Source organism: Acipenser ruthenus, chromosome 26 (genome assembly GCF_902713425.1).
Source record: "Acipenser ruthenus chromosome 26, fAciRut3.2 maternal haplotype, whole genome shotgun sequence".
NCBI lineage: Eukaryota > Metazoa > Chordata > Actinopteri > Acipenseriformes > Acipenseridae > Acipenser > Acipenser ruthenus.
Window position 1 is genome coordinate 13,640,180 of NC_081214.1, and position 17,158 is coordinate 13,657,337.

Here is a 17,158-nt window from a genome sequence, read left to right on the forward strand (position 1 = left end):
GGCAACAGGAATTGAAGAGCAGCTCCTGAACTCAGAACTGCACCTTGACACAGAATTAACAAAAAATAAATGAATAAATAAGAATCCATCAGAATGACTGCATACAGTTAAGGGAGCATGTAAGCTATTTAACCCTCTGTGGACCTCTGTTTCTCGCCAGCTATCAATGGATACGTAGCGGAGACGCTGCCCGGGCTGGTGATGGCTCAGCACCACCTGGTTCGCTGGCACCTCCTGAACCTGGGCAGTGAAGGGGAGGTCCACACCATTCATTTCCATGGGCAGCCGTTCACTGTGCGGACAGACCAGGAGCACAGGATGGGCGTCTACAGCCTGTACCCTGGTAACAATCCCACTCTTATTTTACATGGTTGTAGCTTACACAATAATTAGAGATGCAAAAATCAGTAGATTATTGATCACTTTTATTTTGCGAGCCTCAGTTAACCCTTCACTGATCGATTGATAGTCCTGATCCCTGGAGTCTCACATATACACTATACTATACTTTTCTGAAGAGTGTACACTTTTTGTTTGCTTCTTGCTTTTTAATAATAACATTTTGTCCCTGCATATATTATGCTACAATGTTTAATAATATGCAGCGACATGTTTTCCTTTGTATTTGAATAAAAAAGGTTCTCAATGCATCAGTGATGATTGTCAATTATTGCCAGTCCAATATTTGATTAGGAACATGGTTGCTGATTTTTTGTCCAAAAAGAATTCGTGTTGTTACCTGTCATTGTTACACAGTAAAACAAGGCTTTTCACAGTGTAAAAATAGGTATTGTGGCAGCAGTGTGGAGTAGTGGTTAGGGCTCTGGACTCCTGACCGGGGGGTCGTGGGTTCAATCCCAGGTGGGGGATACTGCTGCTATACCCTTGAGCAAGGTACTTTACCTAGATTGCTCTGGTAAAAACCCAACTGTATAAATGGGTAATTGTATGTAAAAAAAAATAATGTAATTGTACGTAAAAATAATGTGACATCTTGTAACAATTGTAAGTCGCCCTGGATAAGGGCGTCTGCTAAGAAATAAATAATAATATTGAAGATATTCATGATTGAACAAATCCTGGTGAGCAGGGGTCCCATGGTTTACCTGCTGCTTGGCTTGCCTGATTTCTCCAGGCACCTTCGGGACAGTGGAAATGAGACCTGGGAAGGTGGGGTCCTGGCTGGTGGACTGCATGATCGGGGAGTACCAGCTGTCTGGGATGAGGGCACAGTTCTTGGTCTACACTCCAAGTAGGTACTATCTGCATTGTGTTCCTTTCCTGTTGTGAATGTATTTATACATGGAAGATCAATGCTTTACTGGCAGGAGAATCTACTCATAAATACTCCAATTTTTATTTTATGTAAATGTTTGTGTTTCAGAATGTGCACAACCACTCGGGATGGCATCTGGGAGAATAGCAGACTCACAGATTACAAGCTCTCCTCCCTATGGTGAGAATAGCAGACTCACAGATTACAAGATCTCCTCCCTATGGTGAGAATAGCAGACTCACAGATTACAAGATCTCCTCCTTATGGTGAGAATAGCAGACTCACAGATTACAAGATCTCCTCCCTATGGTGAGAATAGCAGACTCACAGATTACAAGCTCTCCTCCCTATGGTGAGAATAGCAGACTCACAGATTACAAGATCTCCTCCCTATGGTGAGAATAGCAGACTCACAGATTACAAGATCTCCTCCTTATGGTGAGAATAGCAGACTCACAGATTACAAGATCTCCTCCCTATGGTGAGAATAGCAGACTCACAGATTACAAGATCTCCTCCCTATGGTGAGAATAGCAGACTCACAGATTACAAGATCTCCTCCCTATGGTGAGAATAGCAGACTCACAGATTACAAGCTCTCCTCCCTATGGTGAGAATAGCACTCACAGATTACAAGATCTCCTCCCTATAGTAGGAATAGCAGACTCACATATTACAAACTCTCCTCCTATGGTGAGGATAGCACTCACAGATTACAAACTCTCCTCCTATGGTGAGAATAGCAGCATTACTGTAGTTCATGTCACTGCAACGTTGAGAGTAAGTCTATTCCACTGCAGTGAAGATATTCTAACAGAGCTCTACGGGAGAAGCTGCCAGGCTCTAATGCTGCTGCTGCTGCTTTTCTCTGAAGGTGACTGGCTGCCTCGGCTGGCGAGGTTAGACATGTCTGGCTCTGTCAACGCCTGGTCTGGTCAGAGCAGTAAGTCATGGATTCAGGTAGGCACTGAGATTTTCTATGTTATTTTCATAACACTGGATCCACCTCTTTTGCGCAACAAGCTAAAAAAAAACATCTTGGATATTTTGTTTCTTGTTAGATTTTTTTTTTTGCAAAGAGTAAAAAGCTTCAAATGTCATATTAAATATGTTTTAATTTTTTATATAGATATATTTCACATTGTCTTTGCTATTTGATTTTGTCTGTGATCATCCTGAGTGGTCCTGGTTTGTGTTTTTGATCACATTTCTCAAAATTGTTCTTTACCTGGCTTTGAGAATCCAAGTTCTATTCTATTCTAATTCCACGCTACACAGATATAGACAGAGAGAGTTGGCGGGGCCACCGATATAGACAGAGAGAGTGGGCGGGGCCACCGATATAGACAGAGGGAGTGAGCGGGGCCACAGATATAGACAGAGAGTGGGCAGGGCTAGCAAAGCTGGAATGTCACATTGTTTTGTGATTTGAATGAAAGGCAATGGATTCTCCAACAAGCTCTAAGCCAGGTAAAAAAAGATTTAAAGAAAATTTAAACAAAATCAGTGTTGGAGCCACAGAACGCTGAAGCACTTCGAATGATTGCAAACACCACAGAATAGTAAGTGGAATGTTAAAAAGTCATTAAAAGGATATTTTATTGAAATTGTTTAAATGTTTTTTTAGTCTAGTTTCCAAAGATTGAGCTAATGTTTTGATAGAAAAACTTGAAATGCTTGCATCTCAAAACATGTTACAATGTTCTCATTCTCAGTCTGCGAAATCTGAATAATAAAGCACAGTGGTGGATCTCTCATGTTTGAACTGTAGTTTCCTGGGTATCCATAGGACAGCTCGTCTCTAATCAAGGCTTTTATTCTCGGGTTTTACACATTTTCACCAAAGATTCTGTGTTTTATAGGACAGTAGTTACCGACCCAAAAGTTGGCCCACTCAAACATGTGAAGATACTGATTTACATAAAGAAAATCCATGACTTTACATTCTGTAGATATACAATACAAGGCGAAAATAAAGGGGCTTATCTGGAATGTAGTAAAGGACTGCCAATATAGCTATCATTGTGCCACCTAGTGGTCATTTTACACATTACACAGGACACCCTGAAACAATGGAACGAAAGCCTGGGTGACAGGAAGTCCAGCGGCAATGCAAACCTGTCTCTGCAGAGTGCTTAGAGGCCAGCATCGGGCCTCAAAGGCTTGTTAGTAAAATAGAATCTCAAAGACCAATGCAGAGTCTCAGAGTCTCATTCTCCCTCAGGTTAACCTGCTGAGGCCAATGCTGATTCATGGCATTAGCACCCAGGGAGCGAAGCAGAGGTTCTCAGACTATTTCATTGCCCAGTTCCAAATATCTTACAGCACAGACCAGGAATCCTGGAAGAGGTACAGAGGCAACGTCACACACTCTGAGAAGGTTAGAGTTCAAATATCCATATTCAATGAGAGACAAAAGCACGGTCTACCCCTTTGATTGAGCTTCTTGTTTGCCGTGAATGCGTACCCCTGCAGTCACAGCAATTGAAACAGCCCTTCACTTACACAGTGAGTGAGTGCAGTTCTGGGTCACCAGAGCAGCAGAATGGCCCCACTTGCAAAAACTCCATTACCTTCTTCATGCTAGGTGTACAGACCAGTTGGCATGGAAAGGTCACCATATCATGTGATTCCTTGGGCATCAGGAAGTACTAAAAAGGCAGTCAGTCTTCTGGTTTTCATTCAATTACTTTAAAAACCCTTAATTGAACTAATCTTTTACTTAATTAGATATTTTTAATTGTTCAGATTTCGAGTTATAAAATTTTATACTTGCAATCAGCTCAGCCTCCCTTGTAGCTGCCCCTTGGTACTGCCTGTTATGGGGTGGGGGTCTACTGCCTCGTCCAGCTGGCCAGGCAGTGTGGACCTCCAGACCAAATGCGTTTGAGGCAGTTATTAATTTATGAACATCACATAATCATCATTAAAAAAAATGATTATTCAAATGTCTGTGTTGTGGGGGTTTGTCCTGATCTACTATATCATGTGTCCAGATTCCTTCGTGTTTAGAATGCATTTTTACAACTCGTTGTTTTTCTGTGGTTGTATTTTGAAGATCTTCATGGGGAATGTCGATGGCTCTGGTACAAAAGAGAATACCCTTTCTCCTCCGATAATCGCCCAGTATATCAGAGTGCTTCCCTTGTCATTCAACAATCGGCCCACCCTTCGCATGGAGCTTATTGGCTGTGATTTGAACAGTAAGTCTTCCCTTTGTCTGACAAATTTTATTTACGACGACAGGAATAGCAAGATACTGTGAATGGGGGAAAAACAAAAAGCTTGTCAACACAATAAAAAGCCAGTCTGAGTTTTGTAATAAAGCTAGTAAGAGGTAAGCATTGGTTTGCAAGCCTTCCATGTCATGCTATGCCCTGTGTTCCGTGTCCTTCCATGTCATGCTATGCCCTGTGTTGCATGTTCTTTGATGTCACGCTATGCCCTGTGTTCCATTTTCTTCCATGTTCTTCGATGTCATGCTATGCCCTGTGTTCCTTGTCCAGGCTGTTCTATGCCATTGGGCATGGAGAGAGGTCTGATCCAGGACAATCACATCAGCGCGTCTTCATTTCATGAAAATTGGTATTCGTCCTGGAAACCTTCACTTGCTCGTCTCAACCTGAAAATGACTTATAATGCTTGGAGACCAAAGGTAAGCTCTTACTGTAATTCTGCACTCCTTCTTCCTAACACCCTAATTCAGAGACAGTTTTAGGGGCTAGCAACCAGGGCAACTGCCCAGGGCTCCAGGCCATGGGGGACCCCATTAGGCTAAGTTAGATCATATCTACAAAGTAGTAAAAAAAAAAAATTCACACAGAAAATCATAATAGTACCGCACCTTAAAGTGGCATTGTGTAGTTTATAATATATAATATATAAAATGGTATCGTTACCTTTAACAGGTACCTAACAATAATTCAGCCTACTGATCTTTTAGTTTGCATTCTGAATTTAAGTGTTTTGTTTATTTCTTATAAAAAAGGCAATATAAAGCATGCTTAAATGTTCATTTTTTGTAGGTATTTTTTACATGCAGAGAATGTGTTCCATGTGGATTTTGTTGCCACATTTGGACTGTATCCACATGCTGACAGAACACTAACACAGCACAGGCAGGAAGGAAAAGCACCACACAACTTTGTAAATGGCTAAATAAAACAAAACCCTGTTTCCCCCACAAAACCCAGCAGTAAATCAAAATGTATTATAGCAATAACAGAACACAGCAAAGCAAAGAAACGGGTCTCGTGTGCTGAAAGAAAAGGTTTAAAATGAATTCTAAAGAAATGTCTGTTTACTGACATACGTGAAATCGAGAATTATGCTATTTATAAACTGCAATAGCTGTGGTAAAAGTAGAGGTCAAAAACAAACCACAAAAATACCAACGGATTTGTATAAAACATTAATAAAACAAGTGTCGTGTTATGTGTTTAGGGGGAACTCAAAATTAGGGGTCTACTTAAATCGCGGAGAAATTAAAAAAAAATTGCTCTTTGGTCAAGGCATGAATAGCAAATTCCACTGATATTTTCTGCATGTGTTCATACACTATATACAACAAAGTAGAATATATGTAGAATAGTACAAAAAGCTTAGAAATACACATTTCTGATTACCTTAATAAAACAGTCTGCTTTATTTGTTAAACGCCAGTTTGCAGCACCATCTGCCATCTTCTGTCTCTGTGGGGTGAATACCTGTCCATACATCGAGACTGCATCGTCTGTCTCTATGGGGTGATACCTGTCCATACATTGAGACTGCATCGTCTGTCTCTATGGGGTGATACCTGTCCATACATCGAGACTGCATCGTCTGTTTCTATGGGGTGATACCTGTCCATACATCGAGACTGCATCGTCTGTCTCTATGGGGTGATACCTGTCCATACATCGAGACTGCATCGTCTGTTTCTATGGGGTGATACCTGTCCATACATCGAGACTGCATCGTCTGTCTCTATGGGGTGATACCTGTCCATACATCGAGACTGCATCGTCTGTCTCTATGGGGTGATACCTGTCCATACATTGAGACTGCATCGTCTGTCTCTATGGGGTGATACCTGTCCATACATCGAGACTGCATCGTCTGTCTCTATGGGGTGATACCTGTCCATACATTGAGACTGCATTTTCTGTCTCTGTGGGGTGATACCTGTCCATACACTTGATGCATCCACGGAACGGGTTGGAATTGTAAGGCAGCGTTTTGCCAACTTGTAGAGATTTGGAAACCAATCAGAAACAGAGTCCCAAAACTCAGTTATTATTTCTTTTTTCTTTTTTTAAATTTTAGTCGTTGCCACTTAGTTTTTATTATTTTCTCCCCAAATTGAAATGCCCAATTATTTTTTTAGGCTCAGCTCACCGCTACCACCCCTGCGCTGACTCGGGAGGGGCGAAGATGAACACATGCTGTCCTCCGAAGCGTGTGCCGTCAGCTTCCCGCTTCTTTACACACTGCGAACTCACCGTTCAGCCGCCTCAGAGCTACAGCGTCGGAGGACAACGCAGCTCTGGGCAGCTTACAGGCAAACCTGCAGGCGCCCGACTACAGGGGTCGCTGGTGCTCGGTGAGCCGAGGACACCCTGGCCGACCTAACCCTCCCTCCCCCCGGGCGACGCTTGGCCAATTGAGTGCCGCCCCCTGGAAGCTCCCGTCCACGGTCGGCTGTGGAATAGCCTGGACTCGAACTCGCGATGTCCAGGCTATAGAGCGCATCCTGCACTCTAGCGAGTGCTTTTACTGGATGCGCCACTCGGGAGCCCCCCAAAACTCAGTTACTTTTAACAGCATGTGGCATTCTTTGACAAAGGTCAAGCAGCATGTTCGTTGTCTTGATCTTTCTGCCATCCAGGGATTGCTTTAATTAGCTCAAATGCGAATAGCAGTAAAAAGGTAGGCAGCCGGTTGTGTCAACCGAGGTGGTAGTGACTGATCGTACCTGTAGTACTGATTGAACTTCTGAACACATCCAGAGTCAGTTACATCTGCATGTAAGGTTCCTACTGGAAACTGTTTCACATGATCCAGAGCTGAAACGTATTTTGCTTGTTTTGTTTGCTGTCGGTCATCTTCAGCCTATTTACCTGTTTAATGAACTATATGTGTATGCGACGATGATCCTTCCACTCAGCCTGGTGACAGCCTCGCTCACTTATTCTACATTATACAAGTCTACAGACACTCTCAATCAATGATCTGCTATGATGACTGGAGTGCTATCACGTGATTTTAAAGAAGTGAACCACTGGCACTGGAACAATCTTTAAAGTGGGGGTGCTGAAAGCCATTGAACAAAACTGTAACATCTGTATATGATGGAAGCCATGCAAAGCCAGGGGGTGCTGCCGCACCCCCAACACACCTAGTTCCAGCACCCCTGAAGTGAACTGTTTTTGCACTACAGTAACCACTGAGAAGTTTTAAAGCTGCGTATTTTATGAATGCACATTTTATTTTGAAGGTTAATTTCGCGGACAATCCCATATTTCGCGATTTAAGTAGATCCCTACTCATAATCCAAGCAATTCTGTGCAGAGAGATTTAAAACAGACCTGGCATTGATTTTTTAATTTTGGTTTTAGTTTAGTGGTTACTACTTACAGTTAGTCACTGTGTTATTAAAATTGTACTTCCATACCAGGTTGTTTAATGTTAAGGTATTGTTTTCAGATACATTGTAAAATGTATTCATGCTACATCCAGATATGGAACACTTAAACAACCCTTGGTGTCAGGCACAGTTCTTTTAGTTTCTTTCTTTGTCACAGGTATGGTACACTGATATAATAAAGTCGCTAAATGTTCAAATGTTTTTAAAAGTGAAGCTGTCGGTCGATTTCAAACAGTCACGCATTCAACGTCACAATTCACTTTGCTCCATATATGTATAAATAAAAAGGGCTGTTTATCAAGACACAATTGGACTCACATGCTAACATGGCTGGTGGTTCTGGCAAGAGAACATTTTTAAAAACAAGTTGTTTATTTTATTTTTGAATGGCGCTAACACAACCTAATAAATGCCTGCTGTTAACTTGCTGGGCACACTGCTACAAATAGTCTGAATACACTTGAAAAACCGGGATGATTTAACAATTTTATTGTTTCAGACCGGGACAAAAAATGAAGGTCCAGTTTTCCCAGGACGTCTGGTAATCCTAACCATTCCACAATTCGGAGCTACCAGCTAGTCGACTACCGTAATCCAATAGAAAAGTGACAATCGATCGCCAATTTAGCAGCAACAGCAGGGCAGCATTGTACCAGTTATCATTATAATATTCTGTGTGTCCCTCCCACGTTTCCCAGTTAATAAATTAATTTAATCTGTTTCCCATCATATCTACTGAATAGATAAATGACTAAACCCAAGGACCCATTGCAGTGCTATTCTCCCTAAACTATGAAACACTTTGATTGGATGATAAACTTCTCCCTGAACTATTAAACACTTTGATTGGATGATAAACTTCTCTCTAAACTATGAAACACTTTGACTGGATGATAAACTAATCCTGGCAGAGTAGATCAGACATGCTATCACAAATCTTTAAGGGAATCATTTAAAAAGTAAAGGGTTTTTATTCCTTTATTTTGTAATGAAATAGGCTAACAACCCTCACGAGTGGCTGAAGGTGGACTTTGGAGAAGTGAAAAGAATCACAGGAATAATAACGCAAGGCGCCAAGAGACTGATGATGCCCATGTTTGTGACAGAGTTCACCATCTCATTCAGCAATGACGGGGTCACATGGACAGCCATTCTGGAGAAGCAGGTGCCCAGGGTTCAGGTAAGTAATGGGTAGTTCAGTCAGGAAACTCATACAATAGATTATTTATTGAAACATATACTAGACAACACGACTACATTATACATATTTTACAGTACATTCTTTGGCCTTGTCTGCCCATAAATTATCTTGCAGATAAGTTGAGGGGGGCTGACCGTAGGGAAGCCAAGAGCAGGGGTACAGAACAGCTGCCCACCTCCATTAGACAAAGCCAAATAAACAGTGGAGGCTGGGGAGGAGGAGGCAAACTGCCTGTGCTTACTTTTCAGACCGATATCTCAGTATGATGTAATGAACTGATTTCAAAACTAGTTGTTAATAATAATTCAAAGGTTGGATTCAAAATGGGAGGTGAGTTACGGTACTTGAATACTGTAGTACAGTACTTGAAAAAAGAGTATTTTGGAAACCCCAAGAATGTCAGTGACAAACGACTGAGGAGGGGCATTTATTGATGTTAACGCCAGGTAAAACAATACATGTGATGAATAATACATATGTATTGTTTTTGTAGGTCTTCCAAGGGAACACAGATTATAATACAGAAGCTCTGAACACGTTTCAGCCTCCGATATTCAGCAGATACATCAGGATTCACCCGAAAGGCTGGCAGAATGAAATTGCCCTGCGTGTTGAGTTCCTGGGCTGTGACACTCAGCAGTGACAGCATTGAGAGACTAATACTAGAGGTTAATAATCAATAGCAGGAACAGCCAATACAGATCTCAACAATAATTCAAGTGGTTATAACCAAGATTTAAAATCGATTGTCTTATATCTATCAGCTTTAGCAACAATAGCACAAGCCACCTCTTTCTTGGGTGCTCATTATTTGTTTTTTCTGCTTTAAGAGCTTCACAATGACCACTCTTATAGTATGGTGTGAGTTCGGGGTCTGGTGCTTCAGTATTGGCTTATTTATTATCACTTTTCTCTAAATCTGTCTTTACTTCACTTTGAGTTTGTCTGGAGAATCCTAAATGCTGAGACTATAAGTCTTGCTCATTCCAATCATGTGATAATGTGACCTTTCAAGTGAGCAGCCGCACACTGTATATATAATGCCGAGTAGGTGGGGCTGACAGAGTTGACAAGCTACATTGGAAGGCTGCCGCTAGACACTGGATACTGGAGTAACAGAACACAATGCAATAGTAAGGGGAATGCAACACAGAAATACAATGACATTGAAGCTTCTTATTTGATATACAAAGATTCCAAATACAATTTATATCTGATGGTCTAACTGCAAGAAGACACACAGCTCACCCAAAAAGAAGTAGGTCAATGGATTTCATGTTAATGGCTATTATTGTGCACCTACTCTAACAATGACACACGTTTTGTTGATTTCTTCAAATCCTATGATCTTTAAATTATGAACATTCATATGCTAAAGTTGTATGCAATTTTTGATACATATCTGGGGACTTTACAATTAATTCTTGTTTGTATTGTGTCCGATCATAGGGGTCTAACCCTATACTGCTCTGTGAGATCCCCTATAATCACAAGTGGAACTTGATATTGTTTTATTCATGTTCGGTGTTTTCCATCAGTGTGTAACTTGTCTTTGTAACGATCCAGTACAAACAAAAGGACAATCCCACGCTCAATGTATGGAACGCTGCGGTTTCCAGTTCTATACACCAGCATTCTCTGTGTTCAGATTACCGGAATATAGAGCAACACATTCACTTACTTCAAAAGTGAAATTAGATCAGTATTATACAGATACCCTTATACAAGTTCACCACTGTAATTCTGCTGTTTTCCCTTGGTAATACTATGCATTTATATCGTTTACCACGGTTTGCCATGATTTTTAATATAATACAAAATGTACAAATGAGAGGAGACCATTTAGTCCCTATAAGCTCGTGCAGCTCATAGTAGCTGCTTGGGTTTTGTTTAATGTCCTGTGTTCATTGATCATACCTCTCTGTGCTATACAATAGTGAGAGCTTCATCATACCGCCATAATGCTTTATTGCACCTTGTTGTGTTTTTACTATAGGAAACCTTTATAAAGGTGTGTGCAGACCTGGTGTTAGAGCAGAGCGAGGCAGTCTGGGTTTATCACTGTGTTGTCATGGCTTTGGTATATCACATTACTCTATTAAACACAACCATTCTTATTGCACTAGTAAAGAGAAAGCAGCCTCATTTCCTTTTCAAATGGAATCTTTCTCAATGGTTATTTTTCAATTACTCAAATTGTGTATTGTTTTTTTTTAAAATGCTGTGTTAAGTTGCTCTTCCGTTGTAGTGACTTGTCTTGGATATATGTAACTAAGGCTTGATCAGCCAGTGTCTTTAAGCCGAGGGAACACAAAGTCACTTTTGCAGGAACAGTAGCTTCAAACCTGGTTCCTACTTTGTGGCAACTTTGCTGTATCAAATCCCAAGTCTCCCCTTGTGTGCCATGCAGTGGCCTAGTCTCCTGAAACCAAGTTCCAAGCCACAAAGTGGCTTCATGTTCCCTCAGCTTTATAGAAGTAAGAGCCAGTGCTATATATTGTTTTCATATGCATTCATACATTTTATTTGATACTAATTTGAGATCGAAGATGGTTTTATCCAATGTAAGTTTGACCTATGTAATAACAATCACTAAGGGAAATGGGTGACTGTGACATCATCACTGCTGCACCCCATTGTTTATGCCTGGTCACAAAACTTTATGATGATATCACAAAGTGTATTGATGAGGTCACAAAGCTTGTCAGTTTAAGAGGGAGAGTCCATACTGAATACGGATTTAGTCATGAGATCTGCCTTGAGATTGGGTTTGCTTGTTGTTATTTTGACTTTGCCCAAAGCCAAATGCAGAGGGAGGGGTTTGTGCAAAAAGTGTGGATCACAATCCTACCTGATTCGGAGGCTTCTGGACACGCAAACAAACAGACTGCAAGGGGAAGCAAACCCAGAAAGAAATGCAATGCCACCCCAGCCAGCGCAGGAAAATAACATTCTTACTGGTAGCAATCATGTCAGTCTAGGTAAGGGATATGTATTGGTTGTTTTGTATCACTGAGGGTGGTTAAAAATGACTTGACCAGTTTGCAGATATCCCAGAGAATGCAGATTAAGCATTCCTGAAGTGCAGTAGTTCTCCCACGAATGAGGATGGCCGTGGGGTTGTTTCTCAGTGAAATAACCACAGCACTCTATGAACGCTCAAGGAGCATTCTGTTTTAATACCAGTACAATAATAGAAAAGAAAGGAGTTTTAAACCTAAATTAAACAGCTGAATTCTTAGAATGACTGCTTGGCAATGTGGCACGATTTGGAACAGTGTGATTCATCCAGTCATTCTGTCGCTGGATTTGAATAATGCAAGATACAGATTCCGAAATGAGATCGGGTCTGCAGTGTAAAAACATAGATACGTGTTGTATGATATTAAATATGGACGAAAAGCAGGAATCTGGCAGTATCAACAGTCACCCATGAAGAGGACGAAGGTAATGTATAGAGTAAACTGCACCCTGGAGGACACTGTCTTGGCATGTCCAACACTGCTCAATGTGACAATGTCCTATGTAGCATACAACTGGCCATATTTTGAATCAAGGGAACATTTTTATCTTATGAAACTCTATTCAGAGATGATCTAGCAATAAACGGCCTAAACTGGACTGCTACTTTGTTTAAAAAGTACCAAATAACAAAACTGAGAAAGATCACTGATGTTTGTTTTTTCTATGCAGTATTCAATAGATATTATTATTATTTATTTCTTAGTAGACGCCCTTATCCAGGGCGACTTACAATTGTTACAAGATATCACATTATTTTTACATACAATTACCCATTTATACAGTTGGGTTTTTACTGGAGCAATCTAGATAAAGTACTTTGCTCAAGGGTACAACAGCAGTGTCCCCACCTGGGATTGAACCCATGACCCTCTAGTCAAGAGTCCAGAGCCCTAACCACTACTCCACACTGCTGCCCGATAATATTAGTATTGTTGTTTCTGTGTTTTTTTTTTACTTTTTAAAAGTCACTATATAAGTACAATGGCACCATCATTAAAATGTCATCCTAAGGTATAGTGTCATGCTGGTCTCACACTGTTACAATGTTTCCATTCTCAGGAAGCTTGCCTTTGAACTTGCTTCAGATTAGAACAGGGTTGGTTGTGTATAAAGCCCTTGCTTTGCCTTTCTGTGCTGGATATTCATTTGAATCGCTGCCGTGTTGTAGCTTTTTCTAGGGATAAAAGAGGAGTAAGGCAAAGCCTTTTCAACACATACGAACATTACAAAGCTGGGATTCCTCGCTCGGCCATCATCGCAGTTCCTATCTGTGTGGTTTTCATTGCATGTCTCTGCTGTGTCACGTGAGTCACTTCCCACCTATTGAAGAGGCTATATCAAGCCCTGTCTCACTGAAAATGCACGGGTATCCAGAGCATTCTCATATAGTATCATATGAGGTAGCATTATTCAGTAACCATAGCAACTGAATATTTTAATATAGTTCCATATATCTGACAAGTCTCCAAATGTCAATAACACCTGTTTCTTTAATTTCCTTAAATTTCTTTAAATTGTAACTGAAAAAAATACCTTTGAGATCTTGAAATGGCCAGTTTTTACATGAACATTGTTTAGATATTTTATTTAACATCATGTAATCAAAGAAACTACAAGATGGTATCGCAAAAGTCTACCGGAAGCCATAATAGTAGTACAGTATTTCATGTTAAATTTCGAAATGTCAAATTTTTCCATTTTTGTCAGTTTTTCATTAAGTATATGGGAAACTACAAAGCGGTATGTAATTCAATATGTTAACGTAACATTATTCAGCAGGTTTCATTTGACTTTATGAAGCAAAATTAATTAATTCTGCAGGGCGATGCAAAACTATTATTTTGATTAACAATAACATTTCAACTGTAAAATAAAGTGTCTCTCAAGTCCAACAGTAGGTCTGACTTTCACTGCATATATTTCTCATAAAACTCCAATAGCCTGCATGCTTGTCAGAGATACTGGAACCCTGGAGCCTAGCTGTTTATATACTAGTCTCTGTTATCCAGAAAGCTGTTTGCAACTGTCCCCTCCTTTGGTTTCCCAGAAGATAACAGCAGTTTAACAGGCGTTTTCAGTAACTCAGCTTGTTGAATTTGGCAGTCACTGTGTTCTGTTTTAATCTAGGAGCTGTCAAAGCTTTTCTACATGTTTTGACAGCCTGCTAGCTTTTGTCATTTATCAGAATCTGTTTATTGTATTGCTGTGTTTATATAACCCTGGTCTGTTCTGTTGCTGGCTTCTGGCTTCTCTAACCTGGGATTTACAAATGTGTTTTGATTTTAATAAGAGCTAACAAAGGCTTTAAGTCCATATTCGTACCTCTCATCAGCACTGGTTACGGTCTCTCGTTTCTTACTGGGATTTCTAATACAACACTATAGATTAACCAATGCTGCAGCTGCTTCCTGGTTCCTGGTCAATTTCACATGAGTACTTAGACATACAGCACGGCTCTTACTTCTATAAAGCTGAGTGAACATGAAGTCACTTAGTGGCTTGGAACTTGGTTTCAGGAGACTAGGCCACTGCATGGCATACAAGGGGAGACTTGGGGTTTGATACAGCAAAGTTGCCACAAAGTAGGAACCAAGTTTGAAGCTACTGTTCCTGCAAAAGTGACTTTGTGTTCCCTCGGCTTAAAGACACTGGCTGATCAAGCCTTAGTTACATATATCCAAGACAAGCCACTACAACGGAAGAGCAACTTAACACAGGTAGCATTGTACAGTACATAATAAGTCATGCTGTCATCATTAGGTACACCAATCAGAGCGCTGCATTAGATTCCTAAAGGAAGTGATATTTCTGTGTACAGGTGCTCTAATACCACACTATGAAATCGCACATGTCTTCAAATATTAGACACCTGAGTTTCAACTCCAATGCATTTGAGTTTCACGTGATTTATAAACTGTAGTTTTGCTTCTGCGATTATCCTTGTGTCCTTCTATAAATGTAAGGCCTGTCAATATAAATAGAACTCTTCCTCCAGACCTGCTGCTAATCTCTGTTGGGGAGGGAGGATGTCTGTTATGTGCTCTGTGCCCTACTGTGCAAGTGTAGTACTGGAAAAGGAAAAGTGTAGATAAAATTGACGGCACACCGGCCCTGCTGAATAGAGACTGCTTAGTGAACCCTCCATCCCATCTTATCAAGGGTTTCATTTCAGTTAGGATACCAACATCCCCTGCCCACTCCAGTTAATGAAAGGGAACGCCAAGTCTTAGCACTCATTTGTAAGTAGGGTAACACTTTATGTTAAGTGTATCTAATTACTGTGTATTTACATAGTAGTTACATAGTAAATACATGTGTACTTATACATAATTACAATGGTATTATGCATAGTTACAATGCACTTAATGTGTAAATCTTTTTGCACGATATATGTAAGTACACAATTGTATCAGAAAAGGGTTAGGGTTAATGTCAGGTTTAGAGTTAGGGTTAGGTTTAGGATTAGTGTTATATCATGCAAAAAGATTTACACATTAAGTACTTTGTAACTATGCATAATAACATTGTAGCTTATTGATCCCAGAATCTCATCAAGCAGCTTCTTGAACAACATTACTGGGGAGTTGGTTCCAGACTCTCACAATTCTCTGTGTAAAAAAGTGCCTCCAATGTTCTGTTCTAAATGCCCCTTTATCTAATCTCCATTTGTGACCCCTGGTCCTTGTTTCTTTTTTCAGGTCGAAAAAGTCCTCTGGGTCGACATTGTCAATACCTTTTAGAATTTTGAATGCTTGAATCAGATCGCAGTGTAGTCTTCTTTGTTCTAGACTGAATAGATTCAATTATTTTAGCCTGTCTGCATATGACATGCCTTTTAAACCTGGAATAATTCTGGTCACTCTTCTTTGCACTCTTTCTAAAGCAGCAATATCCTTTTTATAGCGAGGTGACCAGAACTGAACACAATATTCTAGATGAGGTCTTACTAATGCATTGTAAAGTTTTAACATTACTTCCCTTGATTTAAATTCAACACTTTTCACTATATATCCGAGCATTATGTTGGCCTTTTTTATAGCTTCCCCACATTGTCTAGATGAAGACATTTCTGAGTCAACATAAACTACGATTTTTTCATAGATTCCTTCTTCAATTTCAGCTGGATTGATAAGTCAGGTGTTCTCTAATTAAATCTCAATAAATACTGCTTCGTGGTCATGTGTTACAAGAATCATCTTAAATAATAAATGATGGTATTTCATTGTCAGCAAGACTTGTAATTCTTCAGGACACCTGACTACTTTCACTAACAAAATCACTTCAAAAATGAATCCTGCCAAAAAAGTCCCATTACTGTCCTGGAAAGACCCCACACCACCTGCTCTACAACTATGGAAGCATCTACTGTTAGATAATAGAAACCTGGAAAAACTCTCCTATTCTTTAAATAACAAGCTGGAGAATTTTTAAAAAATTGTGGGATAAGGCATCAACTTATCTCACTAACACTGACATGTATGAATAACCCATGTTACTATCTTCATATTTTATTATTTATTTCTTAGCAGACGCCCTTATCCAAGGCGACTTACAATTGTTACAAGATATCACATTATTTTTACATGTTATTTTTACATACAATTCCCCATTTATACAGTTGGGTTTTTACTGGAGCAATCTAAGTAAAGTACCTTGCTCAAGGGTACAACAGCAGTGTCTCCCACTGGGGATTGAACCCACAACCCTCCGATCAAGAGTCCAGTGCCCTAACCACTACTCCACACTGCTGCCTAATATTTATAGGGTATTAATATTAATTCTACATTGTTATGCATTGTGTTTATGTAAAGGGCCGGCCAATAGGAATTGAACTGGATGTAATATTAAAATTGTCTTTTTTTAATGCATTCTATTTAGTAATATATAGTAATATATAGTTATATATATATATATATATATATATATATATATATATATATATATATATATATATATATATATATATATATTGCATTTTATATTGGCTTTATTGCACTTTTTAAAGGTGTTATCATTATCTTGTGCTTGT

General features: G+C 39.8%; 1 protein-coding gene across 1 annotated transcript in view; it reads left to right on the forward strand.

The window, feature by feature from the left end:
• The window catches only part of LOC117430668 (coagulation factor VIII), a 32,471-nt gene extending 21,998 nt beyond the window's left edge, over nucleotides 1-10,473 (forward strand). Inside the window, exons 17-25 of the mRNA XM_059001132.1 lie at nucleotides 161-343; nucleotides 1,136-1,252; nucleotides 1,385-1,456; nucleotides 2,151-2,236; nucleotides 3,501-3,656; nucleotides 4,335-4,479; nucleotides 4,783-4,931; nucleotides 8,902-9,084; nucleotides 9,599-10,473. Coding sequence (XP_058857115.1) covers nucleotides 161-343; nucleotides 1,136-1,252; nucleotides 1,385-1,456; nucleotides 2,151-2,236; nucleotides 3,501-3,656; nucleotides 4,335-4,479; nucleotides 4,783-4,931; nucleotides 8,902-9,084; nucleotides 9,599-9,748 — 1,241 coding nt within the window. The 3' untranslated portion in view covers nucleotides 9,749-10,473. The remainder of the gene's footprint in view (nucleotides 1-160; nucleotides 344-1,135; nucleotides 1,253-1,384; nucleotides 1,457-2,150; nucleotides 2,237-3,500; nucleotides 3,657-4,334; nucleotides 4,480-4,782; nucleotides 4,932-8,901; nucleotides 9,085-9,598) is intronic.
• The last annotated feature ends 6,685 nt before the right edge of the window (nucleotides 10,474-17,158 follow it).